The following is a 23,751-nucleotide window of genomic DNA, read 5'->3' as shown; positions in this document are numbered from 1 at the left end:
TGGGAGGAAATCTGGAGAAAACCCACATGCACTAGGCTAGAACTTGCAAACTCCAAAACTTTTTAACTGATCTAATAAGTAATAGCTTATAGAGAGATACAGCACCACCTATGGAGGCGGAGTCAGACATACATGGCCAATAAATTGGATGTTCTCCTCCACATGTTATACTTGGACTCAGGAAGCTGGCAGATGACAGCCTTAGCTCGTACATAACATACTGTTTACATGTGAGTGTTACAATGTGTGTTTATGTTTGTCGTAAAACACAAAATGCATGCTCTGACTGGTTTGTCCATTCGGGCCGCCGTAATGGCATGATGGCCCAAGATGGCAGCCTCCACAAAGCAAGGCCCTTGTCTAAATTACAACAGGCTTAGTTTAAGGGTACGAAAAGCAAGCCTAAAGCAAAAAAAAAAGTATTATACACTTATATAAACATACTTATAGGCTCTATATTTTTCTGCAAATTGTTTATTTTTGTTTGTTATATTTATTTTGCTTTTTCAAATGTGGGTCTTGATCATGTTATATGTTTTGCATATTGTACACATTGGAAAAAAAGTGATATATATGTTTTTAAAAATGAATCATTAATAATGGTGGTGACATATTTACATTGTGTCCCGCCCACAAGGCGTGGAAACGTGTCTCCTTTCCATCAGTAATTCACTGAGGAGAAAGAGACACTGAAGGCATCATCGATGGCCCGCTCACAGGGTGAGTAACTGTGCACATCGACATTAACAGTGAAGTAGGTTTCTGTATTTTTTTAAAAAATACATCCGATCACAGTGGAGACATTATCGGGACTTGATGTGAACAGAGACAGAGAGAGGGAGGGAAAGAGACAGAAAGCCAGGGAGAGAAAGCCTGCATCTTCTTCTCTGCAATGGAGGAATAGACAGGGACTGGCGGCATGACTGGAAAACATTAGCCGCCTTTTTCGGGGATTAACGCTGGCTGTAAACGCGAGTGAGTCTCTTGGTGCTGCTGTGCATTCTCAGGATGTGCTGTCTGCGTTTATTCTACCGCCATTAACCAGAAGTTGTGATTGATTTCGTTCTAAGAGCTCACTCAAGGTTTTACACTCAGCAGCCGCTGCATCAGTCTCAGCCCCCTCTGACTGTCACAACCCGATCGATCACCTATAATCAGGCCTTATACATATCAATAAGTCATTGTCAACGCTTCTTACGCTCGGAAAGTGGCTCGACAGAAGGTATGTGAGATGATGGCGAACGTTTCTTGAAAGAACATATGTCCTTTATCTAACATATTTGTTGTTGCAGGTACATTCGTGTACATGCATCTTGTTTAAATCCTGTTCTTTTATGTTGGGAATGTCATTAGGAGCTAAAAGTCATCTCCTTATAAACTAAACATGGCCACAGGGGGCGCCACTCCGCATATTCAACAAGCTAACAAGCTATCGTGAAAGTAACGTGCTTCACTTTCTACTTAAAAAAGACAACAAAAAACTATCAGCCCCGACATACGCAGTGACACTTAATAAGAAATGTAAAATGGCGTCGTCGTGTTAAGTAGCCGGTGTTGTTCAGGATAAGTTGGGGAGTCTTTGTGGAAAAAAGAGGCTCTGGTCACACTCGGGTTTCCTTTCAGGTCCTTAGCAGCTGTTGCTATGCTACCACCACCATAGAGCTGCTACAGTGCCCATCTCTTCACTTGAATTCACATGTAAACCAACAAATAATGCAATGCAGTGCAGTGTTTCGAAGCTTAAATAGCACTTAGTGTAACTAATGTTGCATGGCTTAAATGGATAGTTTAAATGTTTTTTTGTGATTGTATGAGGTTATAAACACCACAGTATCAAGTGTCTTACTTATAAAAACTTGGCTGCCAGCAGTGAGAGAAGAGAAAAGGCTCCACTAACAAAATATATGCCTCTTTACAATATGTGTAACTTCTGTTTGCCAACAGCCCTTTCTTGCTGGAAATTGAAGTTAGTGAACTGCTCACTCTCCCACACCAAAGAGAAAAAAGTAACTTCACATTCATTACACGCAGGGGTTGTCGATCCACTGCTGCCTGCATCAGTAAATTCAAATGTGTTATCTTGTGAATTCAGCATCTGGAGTCCCATGTTTGGAATTACAGTGACACAGGATTATCAAAATTGTCACAAGCAGCAGCTGCTGTGTCCCTGCAAGCTAAAAACACTGATTTTCTCTATGGAACTTTGGTGCAAAGTGAGCTCCACAAACTTCCTTTTCCAGCAGCAAATGTATTAATGCCGGATTAGAACTATTTTGATAATTGATTGGTTTGTGGACAAAACCACAACCAAAAAAGACACCATTTCCAGGTTTTTCTGATATTTGATGGACCAAACGATTACTAGATGAATCAAGAAAATAATCGACAGATGAATCGATTGTAAAGTTCGAAATTCGAAAGTAACTGTTAGTTACAGTCCTACAATATTCAGACTAACGTTGGTGTTCCTGCCACACTCACTCAAGTCTCACAATCAAATAACGTCTCCAAATTACAAATTAGAAGCAGAACTGGTGGAAAAGTTTTCAGCAGGCGGCCTCAGAGATCACACATTATTAATCTCGCCCGCAGATGTGGAAGCGGCGCAGTCTCTCCATCAGATGCCTAGTTTGAATTTCTCATTAGCAGAGTCCACCTCAATTTGCCGGAGCTGGTTTTAAACACATTATTCTGTCCCAGTCTGCTAATGTATGTTGCAAATGATGTGGAGAAACAGTTCAGTGATCCTCTACTTCAAAGCTATACTGATGAAAGGATTCCAGCATGCTTCTTATTATACTCATCACAGCTTGTCATTTATTGTTTGGGGATGTTTTCATCATGTGTAGCTGCTTTCTGCAGCACAATGATACAAACAAACATAATAAAACAAAGGCATCAGAAACCCTGTACTGGAACAGTCTTTAGTCCAGACTATCTTATGACAGTTTGTTTCACAGTTTGGTAATGATTAGGATTTCTTTTCAGCTAAGCTGCTGTAAGGCATACAAGGTGTTTTTGTTATAATGAAAGCATCCAGTGCAAGGAGTCACTGGGAGAACAGTAGTGTCTTTTATTCTTTCTGTCAGCAGTAGAGTCTGTCATACAGCTTTTCTGTGCTTCCTCCATGTCAGAGCACAGAGAGATCTCTCTCTGTTGCCAAAGGCTGGTCCCTGCTGTGCCGTTCTTGCTCTTGTTTTTCAGAACTGTTGTTGCAAATAATGGAATAAGCTCAGTAAATGTCAGTGCTGTAATGACATTTAGTAATAAAGGTGATGCCTAACAAACCTGGCAGGGAATGCTGCTGGGTAAATGAGAGTCTGGCTTTGCAAATGTGAAACGGAAACTGTGAAATTGAATATGTGATCCAAGACAGAATCTATGAGTTTGAGCTGTTGCGTCTACTTTTTACTCCACACTTTTAACCATATCTTTAATCTAAGAAAAAAAAAGTGACTTGGAGTTACTACATCATGGTTTTGGCGATGAATTAAATGTGATGAAAAACAGTTTATAATTATTATATTATATTATATATTATTATTATTATTATAAATCACAATACAGTGCATTCACATTGTCACATTTATGTTAAAACAGTTTAAATGCATCTTATCGATCTAAACTCTATTCCCCCAATGACAAAGTTTACTTTATTGAGAATAATTAACTGAAAGGTCTCTACTGTAAGTTTTCAGACACTGTACTCGGTATTTGCAGTAATTGAAACTAGGGCTGGGAGTCGCAGGGTACCTCTCGATACGATACACGGTCCACGATACCAATAATATCACGATTCAACAATTCTGTGATAATCAATGTATTGCAGGACAATCATATAGTTATAATCATGATATTTGTCTAACTGAATCTGATCTCTGAAATGTTAAAAGTGCAGGATTTATGCACAACACGGAAAACAAAGTGCATTAAGTCTATGCATTGAACGTAGATGGAGCATTTGTTAATGTAGCTTTCTCCACCATTATAAGTAACTGCCGCCTGGAACTTTATTTGAGCAGCGCTGCTGCGAGGAGACATCACATAGTGACGCCCAGCATGTTAAACTTTTGCCCTGGCGTATCGATTAACATATTGCACGAGGGAGGACAATGATATATCACCAAATCGATATTTTGACTCTCCCCTAGTTGTAACACTCAGGGCAGCATTTCCAACTTTTACTTTTCTAATGATGGATATGATGTGAAGAGCTTTTGGAAACTTGGATTTTGGGACTTGCTACCTTTGTCTCTGTGAACCAGTGCTATTTGATTAGTTTATTAAGTCATGGTTCTGGCTGGGCCACTTTCATGGTATTATTTGCTCGGATAATTGCTAGCGGGGGACTCTCCGACCCATAATGACTCTTTTCATCTTCACAATTAAGACGGCAGAAAATGAAACTAAAAATGAAAAAATGCCATTCATTCTGTTAAATATTAAGGTTGGTTTTTATTATTTTACCTTCGTCAACATAACTGATATGGTCTGTTTTGGAGCAACAGCAGCTCCTACCAGCTTTTAATTAAATCCCCTTTATTTAAAAAAATGAATAAATAAATGTACAATTCACCATGTAACACCCTTTTAGTTATATTAGTCTTTTCTGCTCTTTTAATCAAAGTGTAGAGCACTCTCTGGTAATTGCAGTAAGAACAGGCAGCACAGAATCAGGGATTAAACCATTATCACTGGATTACTAAATGAACTAAATGAACTATTTTTATCATCAGTTGATCAGTTTGAGTGTTTTTTTATTATTATTATTAAGTGCTCTGATTTTTAAACTCCTTAAAACTGAATCATTTTGGTTTGTGGACAAAACTTTGAGAACATCATTATTTCCGAGGTTTGGGAAAAAATATTTCAACATTTTCTGACATTCGATTTAGACAATAATCAAAATATTAAACGATTATGAAACTAATCATTAGTTGAAGCCCCACTATTAAGTTTTCAGTCTCCGCCCTTGCTTCTTGACTGTCTGTTTAGGCTCCTCTACACTGGTTGAATTATGAATTTTAAACTGAGGAGGAGAAGCTTTCATTTTCACTCTCTCATAAATCCCAGATCAGTGACATGCAGCAGTGATGGTTGCCTTTATAAGTTTCTCCCATTTCCACTCAAAATGCCTGGAACAACGGCCTCTCTTGCTAAAGCCTTTCTCCTCTGACTGCAGTGTTTGGCAAGGCTGATAAAATGTAACGGTTTATTGATTAAAAGAAATGGCTTAACTTCAATAACCTGTTATTGAATAACAATAATGGTCTGCCTCACCAATCTACATTTTGTGTCTGCAATAAAAGTAATGTACTAATTAATTATTAAAGCTCATCAAAAAAACTAAAAAGAAATGAACTTTTAAAGTAAAGTTTTTGTGACCAAGCAGTTTCGGAGAAGAAAAATGTCAATGTCAAAAGTGTAATTTGTACCAATTGGCCGATTGATGAATAATAATCTACATGCTGATGTGTCCTTGGGCAAGACACTTTAACCCCATGTTGCAAAACTGTAGTGTACAGATGAAATGAGCAGATGACATCAGCTATGCTGATTTATTGCTTTACTTTTGACCCCTGAAAGAAATGTGTTTGCATTTTTAGTTCTTTCACCACAAAACACAGACTTTTTAGGTTTTAAATGATGTCTCTGCAGTTTAAGAACACATTCTTGCAGCTTAAAATTGAAAAGTTGGTAAAGATGGAGGCACCGGCGTTATGTATTGAAGTGGTTTCATCAATAAATGGCAGACTCAGGACCCAGTATGTAGAAGGCTTCACCTAGTCGAGATATGTGTGTGTGTAGGTGGTTTTGTAAAACAGTCCAGAGGCAGCAAAAAAAAGGCAGAGTTTTTGGGCTGTTTGGTCTGAGTTCTGCACTGACTTGACTACTGCGTGGGTTTCTCTGTGTTCACAGGGCAGCTGACACATAGGTTTACAGAGCGGCGCTGTGAGATTGACTGACCCCTCAACACTTCTCTACTGGGTTATGTACAATTTAAAGTACTTTTAATGAAGTAAACGCATGTTTCAAAAAGCTGATGTTGATGAAGATGTGCTGAAAACTAAATCTGGTGCCTTGTCGTCCTTCTTTAGGGTGTTACAATAACACAGCCATGCCTCCCCCAGCTGACATTGTGAAGGTGGCGATTGAATGGCCAGGTGCTAATGCTCAGCTAATAGAAATGGACCAGGTCTGTATTTCATTTAAATAGTTCACCTCTACGGACTGTACTGCTGCTGGCTGAAATTAAACCTGTCACGTCTTGACTCATGAGAACTGCCAGTTGTGTATGATCTTGTAACAAAACTGCTGACACAGTCATCCATCATGGCTGTCAGCTAAAGTAATTTACTATTAAATGACGTCATTTTGCATCGTATTTTTTCTGTTTGCAGAAAAGACCTTTGTCCTCTATAATAAGAGAAGTATGTGATGGGTAAGCATTGTTTCTCCATATTCTGCTTTTTTCAATGACCTCTTAATATTCTGTGCAGTTCATAAATGACCTTTTTTTTGCTTGCAATTAACTGAATGCACAGTCATTTTGGTCACAGTTTGAAGAGATAGATTAGTCACAGATTATCTTTGTCATCATTGTCATGTGTAAAATTGTAGTACACTTGGTTAGTGAAAGTTGGATGAGGTCAAAACCTAGTAGATTTGTGCACAAATCATTTCTTCACTGTTCACACCCACTGAATAATTCTCCTCCCGTGTAAATATAACTGCTGGAGGGAGCAACCTGACATTCAGTAACCTTTTGTTCGTGCAAACTGTGCTACAATATAATATTGCTGCTTATATTCCTCTGAGTTTGTAGTAGGTGTACACTTGTACATAATTTTCTCTTTATCCTCAGCTGGTCTCTGTCAGGCTCAGAGCAGTTTGCTCTGCGTTATGCTGACGGCCCTCAGCTTTATATCACCGAACAGGTGAGCAACACTGTTTTTCTCCTAACTGTTTGCTTTGTTACTTTGTAAAACAATGTTTAACTTGTGCCAAATTTCCATTGTTACCTTTTAGAGCCGCGGTGAAATAAAGAATGGGACCATCCTTCGATTGGCCATTTCACCTGTGAGTGAACCTTTTTGTTTTCCTTTGGGATGTTTTGAAGTTTCCTTAAAACAAGATAAGACTGGTATATTTATTGGTTCTTGCTCGCTCGTGTTCTCTTGCTTATAGCCTCTCATTGGGGTTTACACGTATAAATATGACTGAACTCCATGTCAGGGTTTTGTCTCTCCAAATTGTGAATTCAAACCTTGCAAGTTTCCTTAGTATAAGCTGTGTTTCCACCGAGTGGAAGAGTTTGTTTTGTTATAGTATGGTATGTGCTTTTTTGCATTCCTATTAGGAACAGTACCAAAATAACAACCCTAAACATTCCATTCTACGGCACCCTTCCCTTGGGTACCAGATGAAATGGTACAATACAATGCCATCACTCCCTTGCTATTGGTGTAAATATCCCATGGAAGTCAAGGCGAACACCTGCAGTCTATTCTCATACCAAACGACATCTTGTTGAGACCAACAGTCACAAACCGAGCATGAAAAAAAGAGCTCTTGGGTGTCCTTTATTGTCTGTTATGTCATAGTTTGTTGTCATCATTAGTTGTTGTTGCACCATTGCAGTACAACGTCACACAAGTGTCTTGCTGATGTGACCATTGGGCACAGCCCACACACCCCACCTACCAAGTAAAGGTACCGTTCTCAGTCGAGACGCAAGCCTGACCCAGGGCTTTACCATTCCAAACTGTACCACAAACTGAACACAGCATGTGTGTCACAGTTTATAGAATCGAGGACCCAAATGCAGGATCGCAATAATGAAGGTGTCTTTAGTTGACAAAAACACGAAGCATGGAGCGCACAAAATCTTTATTGTCCCCGAGGAGCAATTTTCTTTGCAACAGGAGTCGCATGCACAAAACAAAACACACAAATACACAGGAACATAGACAGATGCATAAAACCAGGACTAAAATGGAGTTCATCATGATAGTGTGCAAGGAGCCATGTGTCAAAATGGCAAATACAGCTTGTTTAAAAAACCCACAGCTGATGGAACATACAACTTTAGATGTGTATTTGATTTGCAAACCTCGTTCCCGTTGGCAGAAGCGGCTGAGTGGCCTTCCTCAGTGGCCCTCAATGTCAAAGTGTTTCGACGGGGATTTATTCATATTTTGATCAACTTTTGTGACATTATCAGTGGGTAGATTCTTACCAACATTTAAGGGGAACATACTTGGGTGATCACCTATGCATTAAATAATAAAGTAAGACTGATGTGTCAAAATGTATAGACAGGAAGTTGCTAACAGAAGGACAAACTTACAGATAAACCCCAGTAGACCGGTTTGCTGGTTCCACTGTGACCTTTCAGAGTTAATGAAGCTATACTTGCAATCCACTTCAGGCAGTCAACTGGAGCTGCTCTGCTTTACTTATGTGACATGCCCTCATACTCCACAATGACTCCCACACTATTTGGCTGATGATTTAAGCTCTAAGATGTCCCATCTCTCCCGCTGTTGACACTGTCCCTGCTGTCCTGCGTGTTGACCGCTATGTTCTGCTTCCATGAATATTTCAGAGGTGAAATTGAATCTAAGTTTTTATGCTGTGCGCATTAGTCCTCAAAATTTAAGCCAATCAAGTCATTTTTTGAAGTTCTCTTGTTAAACTTTCACCACCATCGAAACCAGGGCTGTCAAACTCAACTGACCTGGGGGCCAATGAGAGTGTAGTCTGGTTAAGGAGGGGCCAATCTGGAGAAAAATGATGGGCAATATGAGCTTTAAATATATTGTTTTTTGGTCTGTATATTATTTTTCTCTTTCTTCTTTTTGTCTTTTGTGTTTCCTTCTTCAAAACAATTTCAAGTTTGTCAACATAACCTTGAAAATAAGTTCATGCATTTCTGCTCTCTATCATTTTTGAATAATCAGTTTTTGTGTTTGTTGGTCGAGCACATTCCTGTTTTGCGCCGACTGTCCGTCAATGCTATAATCATTAGTTAGATGCTTCAATTAACCTTTCAGTAAAATCATCATTGAGTGGTACGTTCATAAAGCAGGTGACATTTTCTCTGGCTCACAGGGGCGTGCTGCTCGTCAGCTCTTGGAGAGGATCCAGTCTCACGGCATCGATGCTCGCCTCGAGGCTCTGAAAGAGCTCGCCAAGCTTTCTGCAGATCCAACTTTTGCTACAGAGTTCATCAACATGGAAGGCATTGGGACACTGGCACGGCTTGTCGAAAGTGGCACCCAGTGAGAACAGTTTTTGTTTTTTGACAGTGAAAAAAATTCATACAGTGCCCAAACTTTATGTGGACCCGCTTTTGGAAGATGGCAAATTATTGTGACCTGGTTTACATTATAGGTAGTGACGTGCAAATTTGTGCATTGATATCTGGCTGTGACAGACTCTTGCATAAATCTAAACTGGGGCAACCCATGGCCAAGTGGAAAGGGAACCTCCCAATTGGACACTCTAAATTGAGTTTGTGTGTGTGTGTGTATGTGTGTGTGTGTCTCGCGTGTAAAACAAAGTCACGGCAGTTTCATGCAGCTGTGCAGTGATGGCTCCGCCCACGTTGAGGAAGTACTATTTTGAAGTGGAAGTTGTTATTTTTCAATTCAAGTTCGCCATCGCCACACTTAGTGCTTCACTTTGAATATGAGAATGCAACTTAAAACTAGGCCACTTTTGTGAAGCACAGGTGATTCCGAGGTGGTGGGAGGGGGCCCCCCAAATCAAATTCAGCCTAGGGCCCCATTAAGGCTTGGGCTGTCAGTCGTTATATGTTTTTTTACACATATTAGTGTGAAGTTGAAATACATCAGGTGAAGTGAACAGCTGATGAATAACTGTTTTTTCACTTCCTTCAGCTTCGGTGAAATGCTGGCCTTCACTCTCACAGCTTTTCTGGAGCTAATGGATCACGGCATTGTGTCCTGGGACCTTATCTCACTTTCTTTCATCAAACAGGTAACTCCACCGACTCATTAGACTTTTACACCAGAGTCAAGGTCTGTCACTTCATTCCTTTTTACTTTCATGCTTTTATTTAATTCAATTCCCTTTTGTTCTACAATGACAGAAACGAGTTGGTCCTCTGTTGCCTAGCAACTCCTCATATTATTTGAAGCTCCTTCACAGTGTATGCAGCTGTTTCCTTGGGAAATTTTCAGTTTGGCTATGATAGTTTTTCTTTTTCAATTTATTTTTTCTCTGTATTGCGTCATTTAAAACAGAATTATGCAGGATTTTTACCCTATTTTAACAGAGTGGGGGCTGTCTACACTCCCCCGACTGTTTGTTAGTGCCGACTCCGGGGTTGTTGGCATCAGCAGTGACTTTAAAGTGGTAGACAAATGGATGTTTATGTCGGGGGAGCTCCGTAGAGAAAAAGGTGAAAAAATTACCAGAATCTTAAAGTTCCGCTTTAACTTTTTTGCATTACATTAAATTCCACTGGATTGGATTTGACATTAAAGTTAAATCCATGTCGTATCTCCTTGATCCCCCGCCTCAGATCGCAGGTTATGTGAACCAGCCAATGGTGGATGTGTCCATCCTGCAGCGGTCTCTGGCCATCCTGGAGAGCATGGTCCTGAACAGCCACAGCCTCTACCATCGAGTGGCCCAGGAAATCACCGTGGGACAGCTCATCGGGCACCTGTAAGTGTGAGCACACACACATGCACAGGGGCTTCCCGCACTCTGATTCTTGAAATGGGGGCAGTGGTGTGACTGTAGCATTGTGGGGTGACTTAAGTAATGCAATGAAATGTGCCATTCTGTCAAGTTCATGGCACAATTCAAAGAGCGTGGCCAGGATGCTTAGATGACATTTTTGTCATTATGAAAAGACCAAAACCAACAACATTTTTGTTAGACTCTCAATACTTTTCTGCTTCTCTCTATAGATTTTAGCTGACAGCCCTAAGCCTACTGGTTTTTAAATGGATGTTGTGCAAGCGAGTGCACATTTCAACTGATGTTTCTCAAACAGGAGTAAATATTTACGTTTGCATGGAGAAAAGAAAGTCATGTAAACACGGCAGTCCTAATATTCTGGTGTGATACAGTCCGTTCAGAAAGAAATTTTAATAAGATCGAGAAGGATGAGTTAAGCCGATGTTTTCACATGTCTTCCCTACGTTAACATGATGTATTTCTGCTTTTGTTATTGTCGGAAATGAATAGAAACACAAACTGCTCCGAACCCGACACATAGTTTCCTTATTAGAGACTTAAAAAGAGCTGCAGCGTGTACGGTAGTAAATTAGATCTGCTTGGTTTTATGCCATTGTCCTCCTGCAGAGCAGTGTGAACAGCTGAGCCTGTGGCTTCATTAGGGAGAACAGAGGAAACAAAAAAAGCATGTAGGTACTTGTTACCTGTTAATAAAATCGATGGTGAAGCGTATAGTGACCCAGAAACACGTCGACATCTTTCTGATAGTTTTAGACGACGTAAATGGTCTATTTATATATCACTTTTTTTTGTCTTTTTGATCTATCAAAGCTGCTTTCCTCTACAGTTTTGTCATTCACACTTTAATATAACGGCACAGTTAAACTCTACATCGGCATGTAGACTTGCAGAGCCGCAAATCAAACCCACAACCTTCCAGTTGAAAGATGACTCGCTTTACCACTGAGCTACCGTCGCCGCCGAAATAGAAGCCTCTTGGCAGAAATCAATAAATAAATTAGATTACACTTTTTTAGGTAATAAAAATTGTTGGATTTGGTCTTTTTTGTTGGACTAAATATAAAATTGAGGATAGTGTGTATGAGTAACTTCTAACAATCCTGCGCTCACCTCAGGTGTTAGTTAATAATAGTGATAAAACTAAGAGTAAGTGTAGCATAGCCTAGTTTAAACTCTGTATGGAGATTTGTGGAGCGTGATGCTTCTAAATGGTTGTTATGATGCTGGATTTTCCTTCAGGTCAAACCAGGAGATCCAGACTTACGCCATCGCCCTCATCAATGCCCTTTTCCTGAAGGCACCAGAAGACCGAAGACAGGTCAGTGAACGGCAGACTCGCAGCAGAGAAGGGCTGTGATGGAGATAAAGTGACCTAACTGGAATACTAATAATGTTTTATTCTCGCTTCACATTCCAAAAAAAAAGCCACTCATGCATAATAGACTTAACATTTCTTCCTAAGAGTCATATTTCTTATCAGGGAGCCACCTCACACCGGCTGCTTATGTTTGCAGCAGTAGGTTGTTAGGGCTAAGCTCATGATTAAATGTCTGTCTGCAGGCTCAGGTCATGTTGTGGATTCTGTCCGACTCTCATTTCTGTTATGACACACTCTCAAAATAGTACTCACCTTCCTTTGAGGTTGGTCCATTTGTTATGTTGTCATTCTTTCAGAATAGCTTAGCGTGATCCAGCTGTAGCTAAGGGCAGAGGAGGGTAAAGTAGCCAAAGAAATGACTCAAATAAAAGTATTGTTACTTTAAGATAATAATTACTCAAGAGAAGTAAAAGTACTCATGAAAATACTTACTTGAGTAAGAGTAAAAAAGTATGCAGTGAAAAAGACCACTCGAGTACAAGTACTGAATTTCTGTGCATTTATTTTTGGAATATTCAGAGCAACACAAATGGTACAAAATAGACACAACATATTATAAAACAGCAATGTTCAAATTAAGATATGTGAAATAATAATATTTAAAATAACACAATAAATACAGTCTTTGTAATAAAATAAATAACCCTTGAACTAAAACAATAATACATTCATTCTTTGGGAAATTAAATACATCACCCTTTAACTATAAGTATACTAAATTAGGATTATCCAATTCGGATACATCTGCGCGGGAAAAGGTTGGCCACTCAGCTGACAGCGGAGAGCTGAAACAACTGTTAGCTGAAACCTGGTGTCCGGAGGGTACAACAGAAACCAGAGACAGGAGACCAGAAACCAGAGACCAGAACCTCGGTGTCGGACTCAGTAAACAGCGAGCCGCTGGTGTGTTTTAAGTCCACTTGGAGCCGAAATGTGCGGCTAACAGCTGAGCGGCTAACAGCTGGTGCCGTTGCATGGAGTCACACGACAACACTTGTCGTGTGACTCAGCTGGCTGCATTTGATTGGCAAGATTTTGTCAGCCATCACCAACAGGGAGACATTGTGCATGTCATAATAAAAAAAGATATTAAAAAATAAAGTACCAACCGTCACTTGGCCAAATGAAAGGCGTAAAAGTACCGTTCATTCTTCAAATATATACTCAAGTAAAATTAAAAGTATGATGCAATAAAACTACTCCTAAAATTACAATTTATCCAAAAAGTTACTCAAGTATTTGTATAATGGAGTAAATCTAGCATGTTACTATCCACCTCTGGCCAAGGGATGACTGTGAAGAGCTTGGACGAGATACATGCAGAATGAATGAATGAAGGATTTATTTTCTAAGCCTAGTTTAATGAGAAGCGCTTAATTCTGTTGTAGTCAAGAATTGGCATTGATATCATTCAGTGCTTTATCGCATGCTTTCGCATGGAAAGTGGAAAATCAAATTCTAGTGGGAAAAATTGGCATTGTTGGCAGTGAAGGCAGAAATTAGCATAAAAATGGTCCCGAATTATCCAATTATATGAAAATGTTGAATATATCAAATTGATTTACTATGAAATCTGAAGTATTTATGAAGCACAGACAAATGTACAAAAACCAAAGGAGGGAGTGCTTTTTTTTTGGATGTTTGTCCAGAACATTGATGATGATTAATGTCTCATGTTCATGTGCTCTACTCACTCTGCAGTAACATTTTAAGCAGCTTACACAGTGTACTAACATACTGTAGTTTCCTCCTGTTTCATGCTCTGTATGATCCATGTGTGCATTGGTTTTTAAAGATCTAATCCATATATAAATCAAGGTTTCTCTGCATTTACCAAATAGATGCAGCGTTGGCTGTTGTCCGGGAAAGCAACAGTGTCTCTGCCATTTGTTTTCTCTAAACTGCACTTTGTGTTACCATGGTAACCATGCTTTCTTGTGAATTCAGTGATCCAACTCTGTTCTCTGACGGAAATTGCTATAGTTTAATTACATGTTAATACAGAGGATGAAAAAAATGATGCAGCAGGTCACTAATTGCTTCCCGTATTTAAATAAACATCCAAAAGATTGAGTTAGATTACTGTTCACTAATATTAAAATTATTAATCTACATTTTAAAACTTCTTCTTTACAAAGTAGTATCTTTGTAGCCTAACAACTACCATTTACACAAATCCCAAACTACAAATCCCAGACTGTCTTTGATCATTAGTTCTACAACCTCCATCAAACCTTTTCTGTAGTGTTCCCAGGAAACAGCATGAAGGGCTCTCACGGGTCCTTGAAATCTTTGAAATTGAGTTTATGAATATGAATTTTTTTTCCAAAGCCCTAAATAGACATGGGTTGTTGAAAGTGCTCAAATTCTGTGCAAGAAAGGAGTTCAGTTGATATTTAGGTAATTGTCTCCTGCTGCCGATGTTGCCTTGTTTGTTACAATGCCACCTACTGTTTCATGCCCTGCATTACTTGATGTACGTAGACAGGCCTTGCACAGAACAAATTACTAGCGGTGTTGTGGACACTGTCCACTGTCTCTCTCCACTGTTGACACGAGGTTCCATGCAGAACAGTGAGTGAGCAAGAGAGAGCAAATGACGTGATGTCTGGAAAATGTAAATTCTATGATTTCTCACCAAAGAAAATTAAATTAAGATCCCAAGGACAATCACTTGTCCAGATGCAGAGCGTGCTTCAAATCAATAAAAGTGGACGCCATGGGCGAAGACGCTCTTAAAAGTTGATCTACCATCTTAAGCTGTGTCAGCACATGTTGTCCTTGAATTTGAGGAAAGTGGTCCGAGAAAGTCCTTGAAAAGCCATTGAAATTGATGTCAACCAAGGTGTGGAAACCCTGGATAATGTATGCTATGAATCGGCATCACACGCTCACACTGTCTGTGGCTGGCACACTTCAGTTATTTACACTCCTTAACACTCCTGAATATCACTTTATTCCTCATTAAATGCATTAGTTAGTGATAGGTCTAGGGCAAGATGGAGGCAGATGATCCACTGTGGCAACCGCTAAAGGTACATTAAGTACATTAGTTAGAACTGTGATGCACAGTTTTATACATTTTGGGGTTGCCTCACTTGAATTTATAGAATTGAATTGATAAGGTTTTGGTGGTTAAAGGTCACTGTTACTTCAAAAACACATTTTTGCTTTGTGTATAACTCAGGAACGCCATGAGGGAATCCTTACAAAATTAACACAAATGTTCACTTGGACTCACTGGACACTTAAATGTGGAACCGTCAGAAAAGTGTTACTATCGTAACAGTTAAAATTAAATGTTTTAAATATACATGTTGCATATTTTCTGGGTCCAAATTAAGTTTATTTGTTTTCAGTATTTTAATTTATATGACAGACATCTGTTGTGGAAGCCTTTTGTCTGTTTGGGGCTGGTGAGGTGGATTACTTGACAACATTTTTAGAAACCGTAGCTGTGGTAGAAATGATGCCTTATTAATTTTTTTTAGTTCATTTAGAAAAATCCTTTTCATCATGTTTGAGTTGATTACACAAGTGACTGTAGTTTTTTGAAAGTGAAAGTGTGGAACTATTCATCTCCCACAGATTTTCCTCTCGGAGAGCCGGCACACTTGGTGTTGCCTCTGGTTTATCAACACACAGAGTAGAACATAATAAAACTAAAGCGAGAACCTGGGGCGCGACAATGACTCTCATGCATAAATGTTGTTTTGCATCGTTTCCTCTGCACGTTGTGTACGACACTCAAGGTCACTGTGGGTTCTTATTTGTTAAGCACTGTTTTATGTCTTTAGTCTGTTGCATGCTGTGCCAGTGATGGATCTCTGTATCTCATGGTCTGTGTGTGCACTCTCTGTTTCCATTACTTGTTACACCCACATCCCTCCTCCCTCCCTTCAACCTGTAGGAGGAGTATACTAACCCGCTGGAGCAGCATCTCACTGTGAGTACACATCCCTCAGCATCTCATACCATCCTCTCTTCACCCCACATCCCTCCCTCTCCTTCACACTGGGGGGAATCTATGTGTCATAAATATGTTTTACAGAAAGTGTCAGTGGTCTAGCCAGGGACAGAAATATAGTTTGGGAATGTTGATGCATTTCATAATTCACATCTTCTCTTGGTAGATTTGAAGAAACTTTTAAATGTTCTTGCTCTTTCCTCGTGTGATCTGTGTTGCATTGTTGTTTTTCTTACTCTCAGGAAATGGCAAGCACTTTGGCCCAGAAGCACTTACGATCCATCATCCTCAATGTGAGTATCACATCAGAAATGCAGAAACCAATGTACCACTGGTTATTTCTGAACAAATTCTAAAAATGGTTAAAAACACAAAAAATAAAAAAAGGTGTATTCAGCCTTCTTTGATACATTTCCTCTGCTGGATTCTGTGGTGAAAAGTTTAATCCTTCAGGAAATGATTAAGCTCTACATACTGGGGAGAGCTGTGACACAGAAGCAGTAAATATGCTATGGCATGAAGTTCTCGAAGTGGAGCAAAAATCTGTACTGAAAGTAATTCCTTTTGGCGCCAGCTCATCTGTAGGTGGCTTCAAATATGAGTGAGTGGGACGCTGCACTCCTGCCTCCCGGAGCCAGTTTCAACAGCAGTGCAGGCTCTAATGAGACCTGCTGGCTTCTTTCAGTCTGTGTTAGTATCCCTGTTAGATGGATGAATCATTTTCACCCATTTGCACAGGCACACATGTTGTGTATGACGGCAGACATTTTGTCTGCATTATTCATGGGATTTTCTGAACTTTTGTACTTCAGCTCTTCAGCTTGTGGTTTGAAAATATTTAATTAAGACAGTTTCTTTTATGTTGTGTGAGTGGATTTGATTTGTGTTGTTACTCATTGTAACATTATTGCAGAGGCCACCTAAAGGGGGGGGTGGTGCTGAAGGGGCATCTCTGTGTTGCATTTGAAAATTTTAGATGAAAAGGGGAAATTCTAAGGCTCCCTAAGGGGGAAATGATTAAACTCTGTAAACAGGCACCACGGTTTATCTGTCAAAACTCGCACGCTCGCGGTCACAGGTCACCAGAGTCTCGTTCTAAGGCACATGATCATGTATATACAGATATGAGTGTATTACACAGTATTTTTAATTTATTAGCAAAATAAAATAGCTGACAACACAGGCAAATAAAGAACACTGGGATGGCAGAGTTATCGTGAATTTAAAGCTGTTTCATTTGTGGCATTAATTTTTATTTTGATATTTTTTATTTTGATATTTTACATTGATATTTTTAAGGACAGATTATCGTTTTAAGCCAGACTACATGTAGTGTAGAGTAACGGATGAGTAGCATCCAACACTAAATGAGCAAAGTAGTTTACGCAGCCTTTGTGGAGATTCTGCTTTTAACTTCTACATCCTTCTTTTCCAGCACGTCATACGAGGAAATCGACCAATTAAAGCTGAGATGGCGCATCAGCTGTACGTGCTGCAGGTGTTGACCTTCAACCTTTTAGAAGAACGGATGATGACCAAAATGGATCCTAATGACCAGGTGAGACTTTAGCTAAGTGTTCTGACATCCTACTCTTTCTTTACTGTTTTTTTGAATAATGTGTGACATATTTGTGTCTCAGGCGCAGAGAGATATCATTTTTGAGCTGCGTAGAATCGCCTTTGATGGAGAAAATGACCCCACTGGTACAGAGAAGAGAAAGGCAATGTACACCAAGGACTACAAGATGCTGGGCTTCACTGTGAGTATTCAGTGCAGATCTTGGTGGGACGACGACACTTGTTAAACTCGTAAAATAAATTGATTTATTTCATCCTAATGTTATTGCTGTTTGAAACGCAGAACCACGTCAACCCGGCCATGGATTTCACCCAGACACCTCCAGGTATGCTGGCTCTGGACAACATGCTGTATCTGGCCAAAGTTCACCAGGACACATACATCAGGGTTAGTTTTGTTTTTGGCCATCTTTTTTTTTTTGGTGTAGAATCAGCCACAGCTTACATGTCTCCTCCCTCATGAGGACAGATTGTACTGGAGAACAGTAGCCGAGAGGACAAGCATGAATGTCCCTTTGGCCGGTGTGCCATTGAACTCACCAGAATGTTGTGTGAGATACTTCAGGTTGGGGAGCTACGTAAGTCAACTGGATTTTTATCTTCAATGTGTCTAAAATGCATATTTCGCTTCATTTTACAAATGAATTGATTCTTTTGTGCAGCTAACGAGGGATGCAACGACTACCACCCCATGTTCTTTACTCATGATCGGGCATGGGAGGAGTTCTTCTGTGTCTGCATTCAGCTGCTTAACAAAACTTGGAAGGAGATGAGGGCTACAGCTGAAGACTTTAACAAGGTGGGACATTTAAGCACTCACAGTTGTCAAATGTATTCGTAGATTATTTGTAGATGAGACGTTAGATCACATAACTTGGATTAGAAAGCACTCAAAAAAACCTCATATTTTAAATTATTCTCCATGTGTTATGACACTTCAGACTGTGGTGAGCGGCATCCTGTTTGATTTAGTTTTAGAACCGTTTGGTACAGTACTGTATGTATTTTTTTGTGTTTCCATTAGGAACAGTACCAAAATAATCATTCCATTTTTTGGCACCCTTTCTTTGGGTTACCAGAGTAAAATGGTACGGTACAGTTAGGGTAGACCTAGACCGGCTCCACCCACAAGAGCCAACTGATTGGGGCGACAGAAAAAATAGCTGTCTGTTGTGTTGTGTTGTGTTCGATGTTGTTGTTCGTTGTTGTTCCTTGTCGCCACACCGGCACAACGTCACGCTACATCGGGCACAGCCCACACCCCGCCAAGCAAAGGTTCTGTTCTTAGTCAAAACGCAAGCCTGACCTTTACCATTACAAAATGTCCTAGAATATTGACCAAACTCTTACCATTTTTGGTCTGAGCCTAACAAATGATGGACACGCCCACAATAAGTTGGAGCTTACTTTACTCTGCTCTCTTTCGTTTATAAATGTTTTATGTTTTTAGGCTTTGTATTTTTAGTGTTTTTATTTTGGCATTTGACGTCATTCTGTACAGCACTTTGGTCAACCTCGGTTGTTTTTAAATGTGCTCTATAAATAAATTTTGAGTTGAGTTAAGTACTCTTACTGACATGCAGGTGACAGTAAGAATTTTCGTTGCGGTTGACTTGACTGAACCTGACCCGATCCTGCCTATAATTTCTTGAATTTTGTCTGAACCAGTCCAACTATGGCAATTTAACTGATTGGACTCACTTTGAAAAGGCAAACTGGCAACAGCTTCAAATCAGACTGAAAATATGCCCACATTTTAAGAAATAGTGAGGCTTAGATCAGATTTTCCTTTGCTTCAAAGCGAGCTTTGTGGAAGTGTTGTGTTCTGAGCCCATCACTGAACAACAGTGGCTTAAGTTTTTCGATCGAGTAAATAATGCATGACAGTTACAGTCTTGGTGCTTTCCATGTTATTTTCTTATGAGGAACGCATTCAAATCCAACATATTTCCAGAAAGTCGTCACTGATGAATCATTGAAATGAACCACAATTATTGGTCAAAGTAGATTTGGGCCTTTTAATAAGATAATTGTAAAGAATATTTAAAATATGTTTAATATTGAGTATAACTGAATTGTGGAAAGATGTGTCCCGGGAAATTATTATTCACTTATATTGAACAAAACCATTGTAGGTGTATCTGAAAATATTCTAACTGTCCTCACTTGTGTGTTTGTGTGTGTGGTTGCGTGTGCATGAACCCTGAGCAGGTGATGCAGGTGGTGCGTGAGCAGATCACCAGGGCTCTGGCGATGAAGCCGGCGTCTTTGGACCAGCTGAAAAACAAACTGAGAGGCCTCAGCTACTCAGAGGTCCTCCGTCTGCGGCAGTCGGAGAGAATGAGTCAGGATGACTTCCAGTCGCCACCAATCATGTACGTCTCCGTCTGCACTTCGTTTATCTCTGTATAGCAGGGGTCGGGAAGTGAATTTGGCCGAGGGTCAATTTCTTTCCAAGCAATTGAATAGTGGGCCATAACATCATATCTTCATCAGATAAAATCAGATTTTCTTTTTCTTTTAAATCTCAACTATCCAATCCTGTAACTTGAATTTGCCACAAACTGTCACTCGTGTCTCTGTCTTTCAGACAGAAACAAACAAAAACAACAACACATTTTTGTGCTGCCTTAACCACTTGAGCTGAAACAATTACTCGATGAATCGATTATTTATCGATTACTAAATGAATCGTACCACAGTTTGAGAACCATGGCTCTATGAAATTGTAGTTTTTGTGCAGATAAGAAAATAAAAAAAATAGATCTGCGGCTCAACGGCATGCCAGTTGCTTACCACTGGTGTAATGTCTTGACCTCCTTTTTGGTGTAAGCTCTAGATTTCGCAGTGTGATGTGAACAAAAGCATGTGTTACATCACATAACAACTCATAATTTTAAGCTTTCTCTTGACAACAGACCATGTGGCTGCTCAAATCTAGTATATTATTGAACACCTTTGCATACAGCATACAGACTTGTTTTGTCCTGTTACTGATGCTGTAATTGTGCCACAGTGAGCTGCGGGAGAGAATTCAGCCCGAGATCCTGGAGCTCATCAAGCAGCAGCGACTCAACCGGCTGTGTGAGGGAAGTTGCTTTCGTAAGCTAGGGAACCGCAGAAGGCAAGGTACATACACTCTTAATATGTATATAATCTATGAAACAATATAGTCGCTTTGCATTTGACACGTGCTGTGGATTATCAGCTAAGCATTTTGCTCACGGTCTCTCTTTTGTAGAGAAGTTCTGGTTCTGCAGACTCTCTCTGAATCACAAAGTGCTGCACTACGGGGACCTGGATGAGTCTCCTCAGGGTGAAGTGCCTTTTGAACTCCTTAGTGACAAGAGTAAGACACATTTAAACCTTCTTATCCTTTTGCAATAAAACACTTCTTGTAACGTAGACTACAGTGAATTGTTGATGTGGATATCTCCTAGTCCCAGTGTCAGACATCAAGTCGGTGGTAACTGGGAAGGACTGTCCTCATATGAAGGAAAAAAGTGCTCTCAAGCAAAACAAGGTATGCTCAGTTTTGTTTGCTCTCGTTTTTGTCGTTTGAGTCGCATCTGTTCCCTTGATGTTTTTGGTTTTGCCCAGTGTAGGAACAGTGTGTTGTTTGATGTGTTTACTTCTCTCAGGAGGTGCTGGAGTTGGCCTTCTCTGTCCTCTATGATCCTGATGAGACGCTCAATTTTGTTGCACCCAACAAGTACGAGGTAAGTGCTGCAAGAATGAGGCTTAGAGGAGCTATGTGTCACTGCAGTCACACAAACACGCCTGGTAAGGCAAGGGAAAAAAAGAAAGAAGCCCAACAGCTCACACAATGAGCAAACACTAGGTAACAATTCAATGAAACTATATAAAAAAAAAACTGACCACATTTTACTCTGTTTAACGAACTTGAAATCAACTGACGTGACCAAACCTGGCCCGAGGCCGACAATCATTTCTGGACCCGTCGGGTCGGGTATCCATGCAGATCATTTGAAAATAAGTTAAAAAAGAATCCGCTAAGGCTCATCAACTGGTTTTGCTGTTCCATTGAGCTCTGTGGACTATTCTGCTTTTTACAGTCTGCAACTTTTCTGTTTTAGTTCCCTCTGGCGGCAGTTTTCAGTAAAAAGAATCTAAGATCCCACTGTGCACTACTTATTCAGCACCAACATGGTGAAATTACGTTCATCCAGTGGCCATAAACATCACTTTAAGCAAATTACGCTGCTCTATGTTTGTACATACTGTATTTGTTTTCTTCATAAGACTTCATAAATGTTAATAATGTGGTGTTGTTCTGTCAGCTCCTACTGCTGCCTCTGTTCTTCATCATTCACTGTGTGTGTGTGTGTGTGTGTGTGTGTGTGTGTGAGCAGTACTGCATCTGGACTGACGGCCTGTGCGCGCTGCTGGGCAGAGAGATGGGCAGCGACCTCACCCGCAGTGACCTAGATACTCTCATCAGCATGGAGATGAAGCTCCGCCTCCTCGACCTTGAGAACATCACAATCCCCGAAGCCCCTCCCCCCGTTCCGAAAGAGCCTAGCTCGTATAACTTCACCTACAACTACAGCTGAGATGTATGTATGTGCGTGTGTGTGTTTCTGTGAGAGAGAGAGAGAGTTTGCACTGCATGTGTTCGTCAAGGACGAGTCAACTCGATCTCTTTGATGAATTTAGCTGTTACTGTGTGTACCAGAAAGAGCTGCTTTGAATTGTACTCCTACTTCTCTACATCACCATGTTCTTGGTACTACACGGTTCATCAATTATCAGACACGTGTTACAGAGGGTGGGCACAAGCCAGGTACTAACTTCATTTTTATTCTGCATCCTTTACTTTTCTAGTGTTAAAGACAGAAACAACATAACGTGGTGGTGAACATACTGCAAAGTCTTCAGATTAGACATTGTATACCTTAGGGATGCACAATATTGGAGTTTTTGCCAATATATCGGGAGTGCTTGGGAAGATAGCCAATATCAATTTATATGTCTTTCCTTTTGCCCAACTGCAGAGGTCATTTAGTGTCTTCTGTAGTGAATCAAACGTAATACTTTTCATCCATATGTCGCAGCAGATGTGGATATAAAATATCTATCCCTAACCCAATATCAGTAGTACAAAAGTCAAGGAGGTAGCAGCTTTTTCAGCCCACTATTTTAGTCGTATCATCGGATCTTTGCCGATATCCAATAACACATTTTAAAGCTGCCGATATTGATATTGTGCCAATAATATTGTGCATCCCTAGTTTACCTATATACAGTATTTGGTCAAATGTAGGCTTACAGCAGAACTTTGCAAGTTTTGTTCGCTTTTTTGCCTTTTTCTCTACGAGCTCCCTCTACAGTGTACATGTTTTTACAACACCACTGTAAACATACATGGCCACGTGCATTGGTTTTCAACAGAGCCAGTGAACACAAGCCGTAGAGCCATGTCCATGTTGGTTGGCATCCGTTTTGTAAGCTTCTTTGTTTATCAATTCTCTGCAATCAGAAAAAGCCGGTCTGCTGTTTACTCATGTGTGGTCCCTCACTCGGTCAGAAAATCGTTTCGTCTTCATCGCGTCCTCAGACGATACTTTTTTCTGCTTCTTTTCGCCAGCGCTGCCATGATGAACGTCTAAACAGTGGTCAGCAATTGGTGGCCTGTGGACCAAAACTGGCCCGCCAGATGATTTAACAAATCTGATCTTAAATTATTTGCTTATCTTCACAAAAATATGAAGTTCAGAACTTTTATTCTAAAGAAATATGAACTGATTCAAATAGATTCTGTTGCTTAAATTGACAATTAACTTAAACTAAATATTGGGTTTGAAAAATAAAAATAAAAACTGCTGTTGTCATGGAGACAGCCAGGTTTAGGGAGTAAATGTCCGTAAAATAACATCTTGCATATGTCAGTCTCAAAGAAGAAGCAGTAACTCTTACAATTTAAATGATGCAGAATAAATATTAAGAGTATGCGTACGTATCTCACACAACGTCCACATGATTGTTAGTTTAAGGCAGAAAATGTGGGGTTTTGTTTCTTACTGAGGGCGTTTTGAGGCTCTTTGCCTGGTGATATTTTGGCCCAATATTC

General features: G+C 40.0%; 1 protein-coding gene across 3 annotated transcripts; it reads left to right on the top strand.

Annotated features, from left to right (window-relative positions):
* Nucleotides 1-668: 668 nt before the first annotated feature.
* On the top strand, nucleotides 669-22,928 carry elmo2 (engulfment and cell motility 2). 3 transcript variants are annotated; one of them, XM_044024245.1, is made up of 23 exons: nucleotides 669-720; nucleotides 5,920-5,988; nucleotides 6,099-6,196; nucleotides 6,402-6,442; nucleotides 6,866-6,938; nucleotides 7,030-7,080; nucleotides 9,115-9,284; nucleotides 9,906-10,005; nucleotides 10,553-10,698; nucleotides 11,977-12,055; nucleotides 16,026-16,061; nucleotides 16,325-16,375; nucleotides 17,518-17,640; nucleotides 17,723-17,842; nucleotides 17,944-18,048; nucleotides 18,130-18,238; nucleotides 18,323-18,459; nucleotides 19,872-20,035; nucleotides 20,677-20,789; nucleotides 20,902-21,009; nucleotides 21,101-21,183; nucleotides 21,302-21,379; nucleotides 22,034-22,928. In XM_044024245.1, the coding sequence occupies exons 3-23, from the start codon at nucleotides 6,119-6,121 to the stop codon at nucleotides 22,232-22,234; spliced, it is 2,166 nt and encodes a 721-aa protein (XP_043880180.1). In that variant the 5' UTR covers nucleotides 669-720; nucleotides 5,920-5,988; nucleotides 6,099-6,118; the 3' UTR covers nucleotides 22,235-22,928. The 3 variants fall into 3 exon arrangements, with proteins under 3 accessions (XP_043880180.1, XP_043880181.1, XP_043880182.1); XM_044024246.1 differs by lacking the exon at nucleotides 16,026-16,061; XM_044024247.1 differs by lacking the exons at nucleotides 669-720; nucleotides 5,920-5,988; nucleotides 6,099-6,196; ... (3 more) ...; nucleotides 9,115-9,284; nucleotides 16,026-16,061 and having other exon boundaries at nucleotides 9,932-10,005; nucleotides 10,553-10,704.
* The last annotated feature ends 823 nt before the right edge of the window (nucleotides 22,929-23,751 follow it).

Source organism: Solea senegalensis, linkage group LG4 (genome assembly GCF_019176455.1).
Source record: "Solea senegalensis isolate Sse05_10M linkage group LG4, IFAPA_SoseM_1, whole genome shotgun sequence".
Lineage (NCBI taxonomy): Eukaryota > Metazoa > Chordata > Actinopteri > Pleuronectiformes > Soleidae > Solea > Solea senegalensis.
Note: the sequence above shows the minus strand (reverse complement) of the source record. Positions and strands in the feature narration are given on the sequence as shown.